At 37.4% G+C, this 20,481-nt stretch overlaps 1 protein-coding gene across 1 annotated transcript in view; it reads right to left on the bottom strand.

Moving 5' to 3' along the window:
- LOC102861897 (mucin-2-like) overlaps nucleotides 1-20,481 on the bottom strand; it is a 30,892-nt gene that overhangs the window by 6,744 nt on the left and 3,667 nt on the right. The window contains exons 3-4 of the mRNA XM_006891759.1: nucleotides 5,027-5,191; nucleotides 260-3,158 (exon numbers count right to left, since the gene is read on the bottom strand). Coding sequence (XP_006891821.1) covers nucleotides 260-3,158; nucleotides 5,027-5,191 — 3,064 coding nt within the window. The remainder of the gene's footprint in view (nucleotides 1-259; nucleotides 3,159-5,026; nucleotides 5,192-20,481) is intronic.

Here is a 20,481-nt window from a genome sequence, read left to right as displayed (position 1 = left end):
AATGTAGTGGGTTCACTATTTGTTGATGCAGTTGTAGTACTGGTGGTTACAGTTGTTGTGGGTTCAATTGTAGTAGTGGTAGGTGCTGTGGTGGTAGGCTGAATAGTAGTTGTGGCAGGTGCTGTTGTGGTAGTAGGTTCAGTAGTAGTTGTGGAGGCTACAGAAGTAGTAGATGCAGTGTTCAATGTAGTCATTGTTTTACTAGTTGAAGATTCAGATGTAGTAGTGAGTGGTAGAGTTGTTGTGAGTTCAGGTGTACCTGTGATAGGTTCTGCTGTAGTTGTAGATTCAGTTATCATAGTAATTGTGGTTGCTTTGGTGGTAGGTTCAGTTGTAGTAGTGGTGGATGCTCTTATGGTAGTTTGTTCTGCTGTAGTTATCGAGGCCATTGTACTGATTGATTCAGTGGTAGGTTTAGTGGTTGTTGTTTGACTAGTTGTAGATCCAGTTATCATAGTGGTGGTTACAGTTGTTGTGGGTTCAGTTGTAGAGGTTGTTTGTTGTGCTGTAGTTGTGGATTCAGTAGTCTTAGTGGTGGTGGTTGATATGATGGTAGATTCAGCTCTACTAGTAGTAGGTGGTGAGGTGGTAGTAGATTCAGCTGTAGTTACAGAAGCTGCCATTGTAGTAGATTCAGTGTTTGAGGTACTAGTTGCTGTTTCACCAGTTGTAGATTCAGCCATAGTTGTGGTGGTTATGGTCGTTGTGGGTTTAGTTGTAGTAGAAGAAGATTCTGTTGTGGTTGTAGGTTCAATAGTTACAATGCTGGTGGTTGCTGTGGTAGCAGGTTCATTTTTAGTAGTAGTAGTGGTCACTTCTATGGTAGTGGGTTTATTTGTAGTTGTGGGTATTGAAGTAGTAGTAGATTCAGTTGTTGATATGACAGTTGTTTCACTAGTTGTAGAATCAGCTGTGGTAGTGAATGGTATAGCTGTAAGTTCAGTTGTAGGAGTGGTGGGTTGTGATGTGGTTATGGGTTCTGTTGTTACAGTCTCAGTGGTCACTGTGATGGTAGGTTCAGTTGTAACAGTAGACTGTACTGATGTAGTAGTGGGTTCAGATGTAGTTATAGGGGCTAAAGTAGTAGTCGATTCAATGGTTGGTGTGGTGGTTTCACTAGCTGTTGATTCAGCTGTAGTAGTGGTGGTTGCAGTTGTTGTGGGTTTGGTTGTAATAGTGGTAGGTGCTATGGTGGTTGTGGATTCCATTGTTAAAGCAGAAGTGATTGCTGTGGTGATAGGTTGAATTGTAGTAGTGATAGGTGCTATTGTGGTAGTAGGTACAGTTATAGTTGTAGAGGCTGCAGAAGTAGTAGATTCAGTGGTCAGTGCGGTCATTGTTTCCCTAGTTGAAGATTCAGATGTAGTTGTAAGTGGTAGAGTCTTTGTTGTTGTGGGTTCAGTTGTAGTAGTGGTGAGATCAGCTGTAATAGTTATGGGTTCAGTTTTCACAGTAGTGGTGGTTGCTGTGGTGGTAGATTCACTTCTAGTAGTGGTGGGTACGGTTGTGGCCACGGATTCAATTGTAGTTGTGGAGGCTGTTGTAGTAGTAGGTTCAATAGTGGATATAGTGGTGGTTTTACTAGTTGTAGATTCACCTGTAGTAGTGGTGCTTACAGTTCTTGTGGGTTCAGTTATAGAAGTAGTAGATTCTGCTGTAGTTGCTGTGTTGGTAGGCTCAGTTGTAGTAGCAGTGGTCCCTTCTGTGGTAGTGGTTTCAGCTGTAGTCGTGGAGGCTGCTGTAGTAGTAGATTCAGTTGTTGATGGGATACTTTTTTTACTAGTTGTAAATTCAGCTGTAGTAGTGAGTGCTATAGTTATTGTAGGTTCATTTGTAATAATGGTGGTTTCTGCTGTGATTGTAGGTTCAGTTGTTCCAGTGGTAATGGTTGCTAGAGTGGTAGGTTCAGTTGTAATACTAGTGAGTACTGTTGTAGTAGTGGGTTCAGATGTAGTTTGGGGGGCTGTAGTAGTAGTCATATCAGTGGATGATGTGGTGGTGGTTTCACTAGTTGTGGATTCAGATCTACTAGTGAGTGGTAGAGTTGTTGTGGGTTCTGCTGTAGTAGAGGTGAGTACTGCTGTAGTTGTGGGTTCTGTTGTCACAGTAGTAGTGGTTGCTATGATGGTAGGCTCAGTTATAGTGGGGAGTGCTTCTATGGTAGTGGTTTCAGTTGTAGTTGTGGATTCAGCTGTAGTAGTAGATTCAGTGGTTGATGTGTTCACTACAGTAATTGTTGGTTCAGTTGTAGTGGAGCTAGCTGCTTCAGTGCTTGTAGATTCACTTGTAGTCGTAGCAGGACTTGCTGTGGTTGTAGATCCAATTGTAGTGGTAATTGCTTCAGTGCTTGTAGATTCAGTTGTAATTGTGGGGGCTGCTGAGGTGGTAGATTCAGTTGTAGTGTTGGGGACTGTTGTAGTAGTGACTTCAGTTGTAGTGATGGTTCCTGTAGTGGTTGTAGATTGAATTTTAGTGTTAGGGGCTGCTGTAGTAATGACTTCAGTTGTAGTAATGTTTCCTGCAGTGGTTGTAGATTCCGTTTTAGTAGTGACAGGTGCTGTGGTTGTACTTTCAGTTGTCATTGTGACTGCTGTGGTTGAAGTTTCACCTGCATTAGTGGTAGGTGATGTGTTTGTAGTCTCAGTTATATTCATGGCAGCTGTTGTGATTGTAGTTTCACTTACTGTGGTTGTGGCTGTTGTTGAGGCTATAGATTCAGGTTGAGTAGTGGTATCTGCTGCAATTGTAGTTTCACTTGTAGTAGCTGTACCTGCTGGAGTTGTTTCATTTGCATTAGTGGCGACTGTGGTTGTGGTTGTAGGCTCAGTCACAGTAGTAGTGGCTGCTGCTGTGGTTGTAGTACCAGCTGAAGAAGTAGTGGTAGTTGTAGGTGTTGGTTCATTTGAAGAAAACGTTATGGTAGATTCTGTTGTAGTTGAGATAAAAGTAGATTCAGAAGAGGTAGACACAGTTGTTCCACTTGTAGATGAAGTTGCCCCATATCCAGGAAGCTGGATAATAATGGAGGGATTGGAATTTTTCCCACTATACACCAGGGACACTATGAGTACTCCAATTGCTGTTGTTATCGCACAGGCCAAGAGGGAAGCCAAGAATACTTTCCACACAGACCAATCACTTATGAAACTTCTCAACATCTGAAAAAGAGTTAATAAATTATTTAAGTATAAATCCAAATGCTTAAAAGAAAAGAAGGGCTCTTGATGGGTTGGATATTATGTATAGCTTACTGCATTAGAAGATTTAGAAGTGTCTTAAAAGCCTCTGAGTAATTGTAAACAGAAACAATGACAAAAATAGTTCCATTGTGTTGTTTCCAACTAATGATGACCCTTTGTATGCAGAACAGAACTACCTACTGGGTTTTCAAAGCTATGATCTTTTAGAAGCAAATTGCCAGGAGGCTTTTCTTCCTAGGTGTCCCTGGGTGAGTTTGAATTGTCAACTATTTCTCAGAAGTAAAGTGTTTTACTATTGGCTTTACTTATGGACTCCTTGAATAATATCTATTGGTGCCAATAGTTGTTATTCATAGATATTATTCAATGAAAATGGAATTTTAATTTAGGAAAAATTGGTCCTAGGACCTCCCTTTTGGTATGGCAATTACTTGTCAGTGATTCAGTATGTCGGTCATCTAAAACTCCAATTCCTTCCCTCATTTTCCTCCCTTTTTTCCTTCTCAGAGACTTATGTGTCTGAATAAAATAAGGTGAACTTTTTTATCAATATTTCAACCATTTTTCAAGTGTTGAATAAATTTATTTTCATTTCAGCTTTATGAGTACTTTTTTCATTTTTAATATAATACATTTCTCAGTATAATTTCAATCTATCAAAATTACCCATTCTTCTGTAACATTACCTTTGCTACCTTGTAAAGTCAAAACTGTCATCAGAGCGCCTTTTTATGTCTTCTTCTTATCTTGTTAATGAGTTAAATAAGCTTCTCCAAACTTATCCTCTACAGTGAGATTTATCAGAGGAGAAATGCATTTTTGAATCAGAAGGACTGAACCAAAATATCAAAGACCCTGAGCAAGCTGACCCCCTAACACTAAATCTAACCCTAAGTGGCAAGGATTTTTAAGCTCTGTCTCACATACTTTAGGCTTGTTGCCAGGAGGGATCAGTCCTTAGAAAGGGACATCACACTTGGAAAGATAAAGGGACATCTCAAGAGAGGAAAACTCTGCTTGAGATGGATTTTCACAGTAACTGGGGTAATGGTGATAAGTTTGTTGGAGACAATGAAATTGGCTCAAGATAGAGCAGGCATCAGAGCTGTAAGGTACATGAGGTTGCTATGAGTTGCAGGTGAATTGACAGCACATAGCAGCAAGTGAGAACAAACTTTATGGAGAAGGAAACATGTTAGCAGATCTTGAGGTGAAGAAAATACACTAGCAAGAAGTAAAGCTATGCAATTTCTTTCGAGCACAAAACCAAAGTAGGAAACATAGGATGCAAAGAGCTTTCTAACTAAAAATTGAAACCAGACAAGATCAGAGGTAGGAGAGCTCATAACGCCCATTTGGAAGTTCAGAGACAAAGGACAGGAGTAGAAGGAAAACCATTCACAAAGTAGGGCTCTGCCTAAAAGGAATTAACACGTGACTTGGTCTTCCTCTTCACCCTGATTTACAAACTATCTCATTCACTCTCAATGTACATACTCTCTTGGCATCCTTAACTGACTGCCAAGGAGGGCCAAAAATGGTGCTTTGTTTTCTTTGATTCTCTCACCTATTTCCAAAACTCTGTTTCTAGTTTTGTCACTTTATCAAAATTGCTTTTCCCTAAATGTGCAAGTTCAAAATTATTCCACCTTTCTGCCATCTTTTCTCTATGATTTTCTGTCTTCAAACAAGATTGTACATTATCAGAAAAAGAAGAAAAATTAAATTATTAGCTGTTTTTCCAATAAATAATTGGCTGATGAGTATTTCCATGTGGTTTCCAGCATCACCTACAGAAACAGAAACAGCGTTGAGCCAAACATTACCCGGCAGCGTCGGAATTCTCTGTTTGGAAACTCTGAATGTCCTTGGGTTTCTGAGCCCGTGCAAACATCTGTTAAATCGTTATCAGCATTCCCAGTTACATCAATTGGCCTTGAAAACTGACACTCTGAACTGTGAGTTTCACCATTTCTTGGATTCAAGGATGACTGCAAACAGAAAAGAATAGGGGGAAATCAGAAAGCTGTTGTCTTTGGTGTCTAAAGTAATAACTCTTCTAACAAATAGAAGCCAGACGGTAATACATCATAAAGCTGGTTGATTAAATAAAATCATCCAATACCTAACTGGATGAATAAATAAATGGTTTTCTTTACTTTTCTTCTCAAAATGAGGGTATTTACTTGGGTCATTGTTAGTTTCATTTCAAAGTTCAGATCTAAATATTGTTTAATCATATTTAAGAAATTTATTAATTGTAATTAAGGTGCAGCTAGTATTGGAAGCTAACATTTTAAAAGTCCCAAAGTGAAAGCCCAGGAGATCTTAAGGCTTAGAAGAGAAATGCTTTGAGATTATAATCTAAAGGAGAAATACAGGACTTAAAATGGTAAAAGAAAGTGAAGAGAAGACATGCACTTTTAGATGTAAGAAATTGCAACAGCATACTTCTCTCATTGCAAAAATAAATAAACAAAAACATAAATAAAACTACAAATAAACTGAGCCTAGGAAAGCTGTACAGAAATGAAGATTAGATACTAAAAAGTGCAAAGATGGAAGAGTCCTTCCAAAGTAAGTTCACAACCACAGGTCATTTCCTTCCCGGTGAGTGTTCCCAGTCCAAATACGAATGGAGATTGAACAGAAAAGAAAGAGAAGCCAGTAAAATTCTAGGGGACATGAGAGGTTGGTGTGATAGCTTAAAAGGTTAACTTATAAGGTTAGTTCTTTCTATGGAATTTTCATAATGTTCTGGAAAAGTCCAGGTGGCTGGACATCTGGCAAGGGAAGGCAGAATAAAGTGCTTGGCACTAATATCAGGATTAAGAGAAAAAAGTCCTACTAGAGGGAAGGCACTTGTCCTAAATAAAAGAAGTGTCACTCATTGGGACATTTGCCAGATTTTTAAGCTGCCTGGTATGGAAGGCTGGAGAGTGGTCTTGAAACTTATAATAGTTAATTTTTCTCAAAACTTAAGTACAAAATTTCAAAATAATGTAATCATAAAGGAAATTAGAACTGAGACACAAACAGAGATTTGTACACCAATGTGCATAGCGGTACTATTCATCATCGCAAAAACATGGAAACAGCCCAAATGTCCAACCACAACCAAGTGGATTGAGAAATTGTGGTGCATTCACACAACGGAATACTATGCAGCACTCAGGAACAATGATTTGGAAAAATACTATGTCACTTGGAAGAAGCTGGAGAGCATTATGCTGAGTGAACTGACTCAGTTTCATAAGGACAAATACTGCATAAGATCATTATTGTAAAAATAGAAGGATGACTAGTAAAACATGTACAGGGTAGGGAGGGGAGAGTAAAGGGGTGAGGATAGGTAGAGGTGAAATCACTGAGTGACATAGTTTGGGTGGAGGGAAAGCAAATGGGAAGGTTCCAAATGAAAAGACAGGGTAATGATGGGCACGGTCCAATGATGATTGATTCTAAAAAAACATAATGTATGAGAATGACTGTATGAAACATCATGTGAATGAAAAATAGTATGAAGCACAATGTATATAAACTTTGCAGCAAACCAATTTTTAAAAAATAATATAAAGAAAATTAAATTCCAATATATACACACACATATTTAATAATTTATGACTAACTGAAGTCTATGCCAGTAGTATAACATTTAAGACAATGATTTATAATTCACCGCATTAAGAGTGATGAAAACAACCCCCTCACTGAGATATTCAAAGAGGCATAAGTGCTGTTGAAAAAGTCAGCAACTATTTGTGATAAAATTTCTGAACGAATTAGAAATAGAAAGGAATAATCTGTAATCTAATATAACCTCAAAACCCATAAAGTTAGCATTATAATTGTAAAATATTTAATACATTTGAGAACAAGATCAGATATTCCTTTTAATTACATTCATTCACCATTACTCTAGTGTGCTATGCAGTACACTAAGTTAAAAAAAACAAAGTAAAAAAAAATTATAATTTGGAAAAGGAATGTTACCGTGATTATATACATACATGATATACATACAAAATCCAAAAGAATTTATAAACACAGTATTAACATGAATAAGTCAATTCAGTAAGGTAAGAGCTTAAACATTTGGAAATTAACTTCATATGTCATTTAATGAAGCATAAAAGTTCTAGAAGTATGCATTTTAAAATCATTAATAAAAAAAATCTGTAATCAAGATGAGGCAAACATTAATTAAACAAGTCCTAATGAAACTTTTTTTTAAAGTTCCAGAAGTAGACATAAAGAAAATGTATATGATTTCTACATTGAAAACTCAAGGTTGTGAGATGAAAGATTTTTTGTTAAAATGCTAACTCCCCCAAAATGATTTGCAGATTCAATGCATTCCCAAGCAAACTTCCAAAGGTAGTTTTATAGAAACTAAAACGTTTCTAAAATTTGTATGTAAATACAAATTACCTTGAAGGGCAAATCAAGACAGAAGAAGTGCAATGTTAAGTGATTTACACCAACAAATTTCAAGATTTACTATAAGACTAATCAAGATCATGTAATGATGAACATGATGGAGAACGATCAATAGAACAACTTAGAATCCAGAAACAGATCCACCAGGATAGTTTCCCAATATATAACCAAGCTCCTTCCTACTACTCAGTAAAGAAAAGCTGATCTTCACAATGACCTGCAGGAGGAGAATTTCTATACAGAAAACAATATTTATCCTCCACCTCCCACTATATTGGGGGAAAAAAGAATTTTAAATAATATATTTAAATATGCATGCAAAACAATTATGTTTCTAAAGGATAACATACCAGAATTACTTTATATCATTAGAGTAGGCAATGCTTTATTAACTAGAATCCGTACAACAATTAAGTAAATGGATGGTAAATTATAGGTGTAAGCCAAGTTCCTCACTGTTGGGGTGGGAGTTTACCAATAAGCAAGGAAATAAAGCTAGAATAACAATGTGACAATGGATTAGAGTTGGAGACATGGAATGAAATACGTTTAACTGAAATAGATATGGACAATTATGTATGTGTGTTTACGCACACCTTCTGTACTAGATAAAGACTGCAAATATAAAACTATTTTTTAAATATAAAGTATATTTTCAGAATAAAACTATGTTATTCACATTATAACATCTGTCTAAGTCTATGGCCAGTGTCCATCTGTCCCACTAAATGCTTCATTTAAGAATTAATTCTGTGGTTTGAGCATTATTAACCAGAGCTTAATTGAACAGAACTAAGCAGTCTATGAAAGAACTACCTCAAAGAATATAACTCTCCATTCAGAGTAACAAAGATTTGACCAGCACATTTCTGTATCTATTTCTAATGTCAAAAGCTCTAGTAAAAACAGAAACTACATAAAATTCAATCAGACAACTTATATAGGTTTATAATTAAATCATAAAACTTAAATATCAATAGTTTCTTCAAAAAACTTAAGCAATAGAATATTGGATCCAAATGGACTATAATATTTCATCTCAGAATAATATTTCTCAGGCAAAACAATGCATAAGTATAATTACGAGGAAGTCAAACAAAATCATTTGCTAGCATAATTTGAAGCATAATTTGCTTCCTAGGCTAAGCATTTACTTATAAGATTAACTTTCAATTTACAAAGATATAGAAATTAGCCCTAAATAATCTAGGTAAAATCTCTATATCACATTTTAAAAAATATATGTGTTAATGCAACTAAAACCAGCATTGATGGTTTATATTTGAATTATAATCTACAGCATATTCTTTGAAGACATTAAATTATGCTACTCCCCCACATTGCTAGTGTGAAGTTGATGAAAATTTAAAGTTAATGTTTCAATTATATAGTATTGATATGAATTTAAAAGTTTCCTAATTATAATAAAGAATAATAAAATTGTTAAAATTCTTACTTCCATGTAATTTTATTTTTTACAGAAATAAATTTTCTTTCTACTAATACTCAGAAAATGGAAACAAATGGGGGTATAAAAACCATATAAAAAATTCCTTTGGGGAAGAGTTAGACAGTAATAAAAAATATTAGAACTTTAAGATCTAAACACTAGAAGAATCTATCAGTAAAATATTACATTGATCCCAACAATACTCACTGACTGGTTTCCAGAAGGTTCTATATTCACTACGTATTTCCCATATTTTCTGTCCATCCTTGAGCAGCTAATATCACAAGTTTAACTGCAGAAACATTTTTCATTATGTCCATTGCCCTTTATATCTGCAAACTTGAGAAATAATTGAGTTGATTATTATTAAACCTACTATGAGGCATTGGTGCCAGTGTGGATTAAACTAAATAAGAAATAATTATTCTTTACATAGGATCCACCTTAAAGCAACAAGTAGGGTGTGAAGCTATTACAAAAGATACTATAAAAAAATCAATCCCTCTTCTGTGACTACAGTCTGTACTTCTCCAGTCGGCCTGGTAGAGACTGTAATCATACAATTCTGGTTTCTCTACCTTGTGAGCATCTCCTCAATCAGCCCATCCTTCCAAAATAGAGAAGATAAACGTGAGACTTAAGACAGGTTGCACTGGCCTTTTTTTCGAGCTTGACATGACCACATTCTCTGTCTTAGTGGCAGTAAGTTTTAGATACTCAAGACACAACTAAATAGGTAGTTTGTCAGACTCTACATCTTTTCAAATCTATTCCTTTCTCCCTGCTTAAACAAACAAACAAAAAATTTCAAGAAGTCAATCTCTTAGGCTGCACTTCCTCAAGCCACAGTCTGATACAGAGAGCTGAAGTGATGCCCCAAATTGTAAATACTCATCCATTTTGTCGGGGTCCTTTTCTTCTCCCCTCTTGCAGGCTCTCATCAGCACAGCAACCTAAGAAATCATGGACAATGGGTGGACAATCTCCTCCTGTGCTACTTATAGCCTCTGAAAACCCACTGGAGGGTCAGCTCCAACTTCTAATTGTGCTTGGAATTTAATAGTAAGGTTACTAAACAGGTGGAAGTCTGAAACATCTGCAAATTATGCTCCAAAGCAAAGCCCATTTTTTCCTCACCTGTAGAAATATCCTTTATAGGAACAAAAAGATAACAGGTAAGACTTAGATGTTAAATTCTGAAATGAAAAACTATCAACTGACTCCCAATGCATGTATTCAGAGAATCTTAACATAAAATTGGCAGGGGAAAAAAATAACAGCAAAAGTTATTTGTAAAGAAGTGTACTTAAAGAATCCAAAAACACTTAGACATATCTTTTAAATCATAATTAATCCATAACCAATTCCTTGGAAAGAAAAATAAACACAAAGTAGTCACCTTATGTTTTAGAAAACACTCCAGTTCAAGTGTTGTTTGTCTGACCAGAGTATATCAGGTTTGAGCAATGAAAACTATCCATGTTAAAAGCCCTGTCATCTTGATGTTGAGGAAATTTGTGTCTAAAGAGAAGTGATATAACCAGTTTTGTACTGGAACTTTGGGGTTTTTTTCAGGCTATTACCTTCTCTGGAGAGCTCTTGTGGCCTAGAGGTAAGGAGTTACACTGCTTAACCAAAGATCACGCTGTTCAAGTTCACCAGCTGCTCCGTGTCAGAGGTGGCGGTGGGAGAATGTGATCCTCTTGTGAGAGTAACAGCCTCTTAAAAACCTACTGGAAGGGAGGTCTGGTGGCTTAGTGGCAAGAATCTGAGCTGTAATCCAAAAGGTGCACAGTTCAAATCCAACAGATGCTCCTCTGGAGGAGGGGCCATCTCCTCCTGTGCCAATCGGACCCAACTCAAAGGTACACAACAAGGAAAAACAAAAACCTACTGGGGGATCAGCTGTGATTCAGTTCTAAGTCGACTGCATCTAACAATAAACAACTGCACGGCTAGAGTATTAGTGATGGTGCAGAAAGATGGATAGATGGTGGCTTGGTGGTAAGGAATTGTGCTGCTAGCTAACACAAAGCTACACGGTTTGAATCCGCTAGCTGCACCGCGGAAGAAAGATGGGCAATCTCCTCCCATGTGATTTACTGCCTTTGAAATCCCACTGGAAGGTCAGCTACAGGTAGGTTCCAACCCAGCAGTGGAAAATAACCACAACAGAAAGATGGGTAGCCTAGGAGCAAGTCGAGGAGCTGCGTCCTGGAAGCTGGAAGAGTCCTGGATGTGAAACGTGTTGCAGTAGCAGATGCCTGGGTCCACCTGACACTAAATCAGACTCTCAGGGTCAGAGTTGAGCTGTCAGACTTTTTAACCAAGCATCAATGGATTTCCACACCCAAACAGCTTGAAGAAACACTACGTAATGGTGATTCTAAAGGATGCTTTCCTGAGTATCTTTAAGAAGAAAATGCCATTTTCTTTTTAAATTTTAAAGTGCACAAGATCGTTATCTTGCCATTCTTAATGGGGGAAAAAGTTACCATTTCAAATCATTTATTCAATCAACAAGCACTCTCTGGGTCTTGACTCATTCTCAGCTCTTCTGAAGAGCGTGTGTTTAGTGATGAATAGAGGAGACAAGATTGCTGCTCCTGAAACACAGTAAAAAATTGTATTGATTATATATTTAAGAATGTTTTATTTTACTCTTAGGGAAGTTCTCTTACAAATATAATCTTCAGCTGAAAGTTTCTATTGGGATCCACTGAAGCAAAAATAGCTCTGGGGCCTACAGAACACAAAAGGCATGAAAGGTCAGGGAAGGGATTCGCTCCCAGAATTAGTAAGAAGTCATTTTGGCCAACACCCAGCCAGTGAAACTGTGGCTTTCAGGCCCTGTATTCATCATCCAAACTAGAACATCTCTAAGAATGAAGGGAGGCAGTATCAATAATTCGACAGACACAACAGTTTAAAGCCCACACCCCAGACAAAGCAGGACATGGCCTCTCCACTGAGATAAAAGACTCCCTAGCACTAGCGAATAAGCGAATGAATTGAAAACAAGTTTTATTCTTTCTGGCGAGCAAATATTTCAGCTGAATCAAATATAGATTTCAGTTGAGATTCTTAAACCTCTATCTGCCTTTGTGGTAGAGACACAGTTTTAAATTTTGCACTGGGTTTCCACAGGAATTCCAGTAACCAGCTGTTATTGTTGAGTTGATGCCAACTATTTCGCTGCGTCTGGGTAGAACGGTGCTACAGAGGGTTTTCAATCCTAAAATCCAATGCCACTGAGTCAAGTATAACTCATTGTGCCCAGTCACCGCCTTTCTGAGCTCTAAATCATAGCAGGACGACATTACCCCTCTTTCTCCCTCAGAGCAGCTAATAGATTTGAGTCCCCTACCTTCTAGCCAGCAGCACAGGACATTATGTATATGCCACTAAGGCTTTCAACAGTTGGGGGCTTTTTATGGAAACAGATCTCCAGGCTCTTTTCCCCACGCACTTGTGGGCAGACTTGAGCCTCCAGCCTTAAGCAGTCCAATGTGTTCACCATTTTCCCCACCCAGGAAATGCTTTAGAACAAGAGAGTAGGTGAAGCTCCATAGGTGTAATTCATTGCTTTAACAGCACATGGAATGCATGCATTACCCTGACACTCTTGCCATAAATTAACTTCCAACCTCATTACCATTCATTAACTACTCCAAGACCCAAAATGTGAATGAAAAAGTACAAAAAAAAAAAAGTAAACTACCATGTACGAATAGTCTCAGTATATAATTCAAACTACTGCTTTTAAAAAAATATTTTTGTGTATTTATAAGCCAACTGATAGCGTAAAACATACCTGGACGGAGATATTAAAATGTGCAGAGAATACAGGTAACTTTCATTAGAATCCTGAAAGAAAGCTCTTTGACTTTCTTGGACTTTTAAGCCAAAAGAATTCGAAAGTCAATACTAATTGAAAGCAGTTGAATGCCTTTAACACTTGTCCATTTTCAGCCAAAATAACACAGAAGAATATGAATTTAATAGGATTATACTAAGCCTATTAATATTATAGTGAACAAGACTATTATCTTACAGTTAATGACACATTGAGTTACTGAGCATGTTCTGCACATCAAACACAACTGTGGCTGAAATTTCAAAATGATCTGATTCTATTCAAAATACCTTTGTTTCTCTGCTTTGGTCTTTTAACATGGTAAGAGCCAATACGGCCGGTCCAGCTCTCTCATCTCCAATAATTCTCCCCTCTCCAGGGGATTGTTATGGTTTATCAAGTTTTGTTGAATGATTAAAATGGTAACCCAATAGGTAGATACTCAATTTCAAAGATTTTTGTACAATTATTTGGATATGCCTTTTCTATTAATTTAAACCTTAACAGAGAACAGTCCCTAATGTGTAGAAGCTGTAAAAGCAGTTTTGAAGAGTCAAGGGGGAAAAAAAGTAAAATCAGCATATTTACTGTTTGCAAAATAGATCGGAGGAAGGAGGATGTCTGAAAATTTCTTAAAGAGCTTGGTCCCTCTGGCCTCCCCCAAGCACTCCCTCCAACCTTACTCCCAAAGTGACGTAGGCAAATTTGGAAGTTCTCACATCAGACTGCAGAAGAGGCGTTCAGATGTGAGTGGCAGAAGAACAAAAGTTGCATCTCTTATGCTAAGTGAACTAACTCAGTCCCACAAGGACAAATATTGTATAAAATCATTATTGTAGAATGAGTGTAAGTATTGGGGGGTGGGGCGGTGGAAGCAGAGGGATGAGAATGAGCATGGAAAGGGAGGATTAATCATGGAGTCGTATAATTTGATGGGGGTGAGGGAAATTGGAGGAATCTGTTCTGTAAAACAATGTATTTAAATTTTATAAATTAGTATAATAAAAAATTTTTTTAAATAAATTTGCACCTCATGTTGAGAAATATCACACATACGGACACGCCAAACGTGTACTGCATGGCACTACGGTGGCCTCTGACTCAGCTGAATCTTGTCATTAATATTATTGACATTTATTGAGGAAGGATGGGTCTTCTACTCATGCTACTCTATAATATAATCCTCATAATACCTTCTTGAATTAAATATTATTAACCTACTTTCCTGAAAAATGCCAGAGCATTTAGCGATACTTCATGAATTCCAAGATAAGTTTGTAGTTCCCAATTCACTCTCTTAGAGTAATTAAATCAGATAATCATACAGTGTACTTTGCTACTATGACAAATAGAAGAGGAGTGCCAGTCCATAAATCATCTAAAAATATTTCAAGATCAATCCTGAAATGCAATGCAGTCAGTGACAGGATAGCATCTGTATACATACTAGGGAGACCTGTAATTAATATTATTATTAAAATTTACTCACCAATCACTAAAGCTAACAATGAAGGAAATTAAGATTTTTACCAACTTCTCCAGTATAAAATTTGTTACAAATCACTTCAAGATAAGTTAATAATAACTGGTGACCAGAATGCAAAATTGGAAACAAAGAGAATGACTGATAGTTGAAAAATAAAGCCTTGGTGATAGAAATGAGGTCGGAGATTACATGATGAGATTATGTAAGACCAAGGGCTAAGTCACTACAAATACCTTTTATAGCCAACCCTAAAGGTTCTTTTACACATAGTTGTCACCTAGCAGAATACACAGGAATTAAAACAACTACATCTGTGGGGAGAGAAAAAAGAGAAGTTCATGTTCATCAGTCAGAACTAGACCAGGACCAACCGTGAAACACACTATCCATGGTTCATGTGCAAGTTCAAATTGAAATAGAAAAAAATGTAAACAGATCTAAGAGAGATGCAGCTATGACCTCGAATATATTCTACCTGAATGCAGAAGAAATCTCAAGAATAGTGTACATTAAATACTAACAGCCAAAGACCACATGAGTTATGGGATGACATCAAAGACATTATATAAGGAGAAAGCAAAAAGTCATTATTGTAGAAATAGATAAGTAGTAGGGAGCTCTGGTGGCCTAGTGGCAAGAAGCTGCACTGCAATCCCAGAGATACGTGGTTCGAATCCACCATATGCTCTGCTGGAGAAGAAGAGGCATTCTCATCCTGTATCAGTGAGATCCAATTTGACAGTAAACACAAAAAAAGAATTAAAAAATTAGATAAGTAGTAAAAAGAGTATGAGAATCTAAGAGGGGTAATGGGGGAGCAGAGGGGTGAGGATGGGCAGGGGATTAATCATAGGGTCATGCAATTTGATAGGTGGAGGGAAGGGTGGGTTAAGGAAATGGGAAAGATCCTGTGTCAAAAACAATACATATGAACTTTCTAAGAAAACCAGTATAAAATAAAAATTTTTTATATAAGGGAGCTTTGGTGGCCTAGTGGCAGGGAGCTGCACTGCAATTCCAGAGGTACGCGGTTTGAATCCACCAGATGTTCTGCTGCAGAAAGAGGGAAAATCTCCTCCTGTACCTGTCAGATCCGATTTGATGGTACACACAAGAAATAATAAAATTTATATATATAAAAGGAAAGAAAAAAGAAATTAAAAAGGACATTAGAAGAGACTCTGAAACTTCCTCTGCAACAAAAAGGAGCTAAAGTGAAGGGAAGAAATGATAAAACAAGAGAGTTGAACAGAAAGCCTATTGTGATGGAATTTGAAAAGACCTGGAGTTAGAAAGTCAAAAGGGAAAACTCAGCATTCCTCAAGCAGGAAGGAGTGAAGAAAATGTCAAACCTCAAATTTTAATATTGGAGGATTCTATAGGAGAAATATTGAATGATCCCACAAAGCACCAAACAGTGAGGGAAGGACTACATAGAACATTGTCCCAAAAGGACCCTGACCCATTTCAGGAAGCAGCATATGATTAAGAACCAATGGAAGAAATCCAGGTGATACAGAAAGAGGACATAGTCAAAAACAAGACTATGGGAATCGTTTAAATATCAATTGAGGTATTTCAGCATATGCTGTCCTGGGGGTCTTCATCTATGACAAGAGATTTGGAAGATCGCTGGCTACATTGCCAACTGACTGGAGGAGATCCGTATTTGTGCCAATTCCAAAAGAAGCTGATCCAACAGAATTCAGAAATTATGGAACATTATCATTCATAAGATATTCACATAAAATATTTCTGAAGATTGTTTAAAAATTACTAGAGCAGTATATCCCTCAGAACTGCCAGAAATTCAAGCTGGATTCAGAAAAAGCCATAGAATGAGATTTTTACTGATATCAGACCTTGGTGGAAAGCACAGAGTACCAGGGGGGAAAAATATTTACTTGTCTTTTATTAATCCCAAAGGCATTCAACTATGCTGGTCATAGCAAATCATAGATAAAGTTGAGAAGAATTGGAAATCCAGAACATTTAATTTTACCTACAAGGAAGACTGTCTGCCTATGTACAGACATAGACCAAGAAGTAGTCATTTAAACAGAATAAGGAGTTACTACATTTCCTTAAAAGAAGGGAAGCTATGTATCAGGATAGTATATTCATATACTCATATGAAATCTTTACGTGGAGCAAATATTCCAAAATGTGGGCTCACGATTAAAGGAAGTCTCATCAGCACCTTGGATATGTAGATGACACAGCCATGCTTTCTAGAATTGAAGAGGACTTGAACACTCACTGAAGAAGCTCAAAGTCTGTAACAGTTAGTATGGATTATATCACATCATTAAAAAAGCAAAAATTGTCACAAATGGACCAGAATGCAGCATCATAATAAATTCATGAAGACTGAGATTGTCAATGATTTCCTTTTCCTTGGGTTCATAATCAATACCCATGAAAGTAGCAGTCAAGAAATCAAATAGTGCATTGCACTGGAGAAATCTGCTGAAAAGGATGGTATTCAAGTTTAGAAGATTAAGGATGTCAGTTTAAGACAAAGAGGCACTTGCCTTAAGGCCTGTGTTTCAATTATTATGCATGTGAAAGTTGGACAATTTGGAAATAAGTGCAAAGAAGAATCGATGCCCTTGAGTTGCGATGTTAGTGAAGAATATTTAACATCCATGGATAATAGAAAAAAACAAATTTGTCTTTTGAGAAGAGCAATTCAAGTGCTCTGTAGAGTCAAGGATAGTGAGCCTTCATCTCACATGCTTTGGCAATGTTGTCAGAAGGGGCAAGTCTTTATTGCTTTGTCTGGTCTTCCACTTATTGTTAGAGACATGAGCAGAAGAGAGACTTGACTTTGAAGCTGAATAAAGCATTCATTTTGGTCCATTGCACTACTTTTATAAAGGGACTACATTCTATTACTTTGAGTCCTAGAATGAGGACAGCATGAAGCAGAGCCCATGAAATGACCGATGATGTAGTCAAAGCCATTATGAGACACAGACAGACATGGGCACACCTACATTCATAGCAGCATTATTCACAACAGCAAGAAAATGGAAACAGCCCAAATGCCCATCAACAAATGAATGGACTGAGAAACTATGGTACATTCACGCAATAGAATACTACACAGAACTAAGAAATAATGATTTCACAAAATACTATAGAACTTGGGAGAGACTGGAGAATATTATGCTGAATGAAGTAACTTGGTCATATAAGGACAAATACTACATAAGATCACTATTGTAAAAATAGGAGGGTAATTGAGAAAGATATCAAAAGATGAAGGGGTTGGGGAGAAGAGGGCAGAAGAAAGGGAAGTGGGGCAATCACTTGGCTTAGAAGAGGTTAATGGATACCTGGGGCAAGTGGGTGAAGGAATAGGAAAGATTCCATGGGGCCTTGAAGAGAATGGGGATAATAGGCATAGATCTGTAGTAATTAATTACATTAAATACAATGTAAATGACCCTATGATATCCCCCCTGCCCATCCTCAGCCCTCTGCACTCACCCCTTCCCTCCTTAGATCCCCATACATGTTTTACTAGTTCCCTTTCTGTTTTTACAATACTGGTCTTATGCAGTATTTATCCTTATGAGACTGAGTTCATTCACTCAGCATATTGCCCTCTAGGGTCTCCCAAATTATGCAGTAATTTTCAAAATCGCTAAGTACTGCATAGTATTACATCATATGAATGTAATGATGGGTATAGTTTAATAGTGATTAGTTTTATAAAACATAATAAATGAGAATGACTGTATGAAACACAATGTGAGTGGAGGATAGTGTAAAACACATTGTATGCAAACTTTGTGTACAAACCAATATAAAATAATGCTTTTTTAAAAGTACAAAAATATTTGCAATGAATAAATCATCGTTTACTGGTGAAATGAGATACAATGGCATAGGATATTTTGAATAGACAATCATATGATCTACTACACCAGAGATGAAAAGGTGAGGAAAAATGGGGTTGCTTTCACAGCTAAAAAGATCATTTCTAGATCCATCTTTAAATACAATATCGTGAGTGACAGGATAATATCCATGTGTACACCAAGAAGTCTGGTGAATACCACTATCATTCAAATATGTGCACCATCAACCAGGGCCAAAGAGGAGGAAATAGAAGACTTCTACCAACTTTTCAGTCAGAAATTGATTGAACATGCAACCAAGATGCATTAATAATAATAATGGGTGACTGGAATGTAAAAGTGAAGAACAGGGCAGAAGGTCACTAGTCAGAAAACACAAACTTGGTGACAGAAATGAGGCTGGAGATAGAATTACAGAAATTTGCACAATCGATTATTTACTAAAGCAGGTTAAATCAAATCGACAGGAAGCAAAATTTGACCTTGAGTCTCTCCCACCTGAATTTAAAAACCGAATCAGGAACAGATTTTAGGCCTTGAAAACTAATGAACGAAGACCAGATGAGCAGTGGGAGGGTATCAGGAATATCATCCAGGAAGAATGCAAAAGAGGAGGAAGAAAAGACCAAGACAGAAGTCAGAGGAAACTCTAATAAATGTTTCACTAGAGCTCTGAGAAATCAAAGTGAAGAAAGTTGGAAGTTAAGGAGCAGAACACAAGATTTCAAAGGGCAGCTCAGAAAGACAAAGTATTTAAAAGAAATGTGCAAAGAGCTGGAGTGGATAATCAAAAGGGCCAAAAAGAGAAACTACTAACATCAACAAGGTCAGAAGTGTCACTGAGGAATATTTTTTATAATAATGATTCAACCTTAAGAAACATGTCAAAATTAATACAATTAACATTAAAGAAGAAACAAAAGCTTTCCTCAGGATAGAGTTGAATGGCTACAATTTAATCCTTCCTTTCTCATCTGTGTATCAAGTACCAGGTGGGGGCTGCCTCCTCAGAGCCCACTCTACCCCTCTACCCGCAGGCACAGTCTCATCCACATCAAGGGTCTTATAATGCCTGCCCAGCCCCGGGCGGAACTGAAACACTTTCTCCAGGTAAGTATTTGGGAGATAAAATCCACATCAGATGCAGAGGAGGAGGGTGGGCAAGGGGGAAAGGTGCTTGTCAGGGGTTAAGGATTAGAGGAGCAGCTGAGGAGAAAGGAAATCCAGGGCATAAAAGTAGCCACTTTTAGATGTTGGGGCTCTGAATCTTCGAAGGGTGCCTCAACCTCTTGGTCATATATAAGTCCTGTATTCTAGACAGAAGGCCTAAACCCAGGATGCCTAGAAGCCAGCATCTTTCCGCAGCAGAAACCATCTAGCCTCATTTGAAATAGAAGGAAGGAGGAGGAATGAAAGATTAAACCTAGGAACAGAAGTCACTTATTTAAACTTATTTAACCAACACGTAAACAGAAATAACCACACTTTTCTAAGAAAGCCTTTTAACTCATTTGATCCATAGAACAACACAAAAGGTAGTTCTTTTCTTTTCAAGGATCTCTTAAAATCTTCTCCTGGCTTCACAGACAAGGAAATAGAAATTAAATGAGACCGCCCAGCCACCAGCTGACATCACATAACAGGTAAAGGGTGGAGCCAAAATACATGCAAGCAGTGTGAGCCCCCAAACCAAAGCCCAAGCCAGGCTGTCCAGCTGATGGCGACCTCCATCCACCTCAGAAAGGAGCACACTGCCCCTTGTTTCTTTTGTTGGTGAGTGGTGATTTGAACTGTCCACCTTTGGGCTAGCAGTCTAGCATATAACTTACTATGTCACTGGGGCAAACCTCAGGTCAATTTGGTATCTAGTCCAAATGGCAAAATTGTTACTGTCCAGTCAACTCTGACTCAAGAGTGACTCTACAGAACAGGCTAGAATTATCCCGCATGGTTTGAGGGCTGTCATTTTTACAGAAGCAGGCTATTATATCTTTTTCTTATACAGAAAGTTATTCAAACTTTCCTTCCTTCCTTCCTTCCTTCCTTCCTTCCTTCCTTCCTTCCTTCCTTCCTTCCTTCCTTCCTTTTTTTGTGAGAAGTTTTTTGGGTGTGTTTTTTTTAATTTTATGGAAGATCTATCAACAATCTCCATTATGCAGATGACACAACCCTGCTTGCTG

This window comes from Elephantulus edwardii, unplaced genomic scaffold (assembly GCF_000299155.1).
Source record: "Elephantulus edwardii isolate Elephantulus edwardi_28Jun2011 unplaced genomic scaffold, EleEdw1.0 scaffold00103, whole genome shotgun sequence".
Classification (NCBI taxonomy): Eukaryota; Metazoa; Chordata; class Mammalia; order Macroscelidea; family Macroscelididae; genus Elephantulus; species Elephantulus edwardii.
The sequence above is the reverse complement of the archived record's forward strand: the minus strand, read 5'-3'. Positions and strand labels throughout refer to the sequence as shown.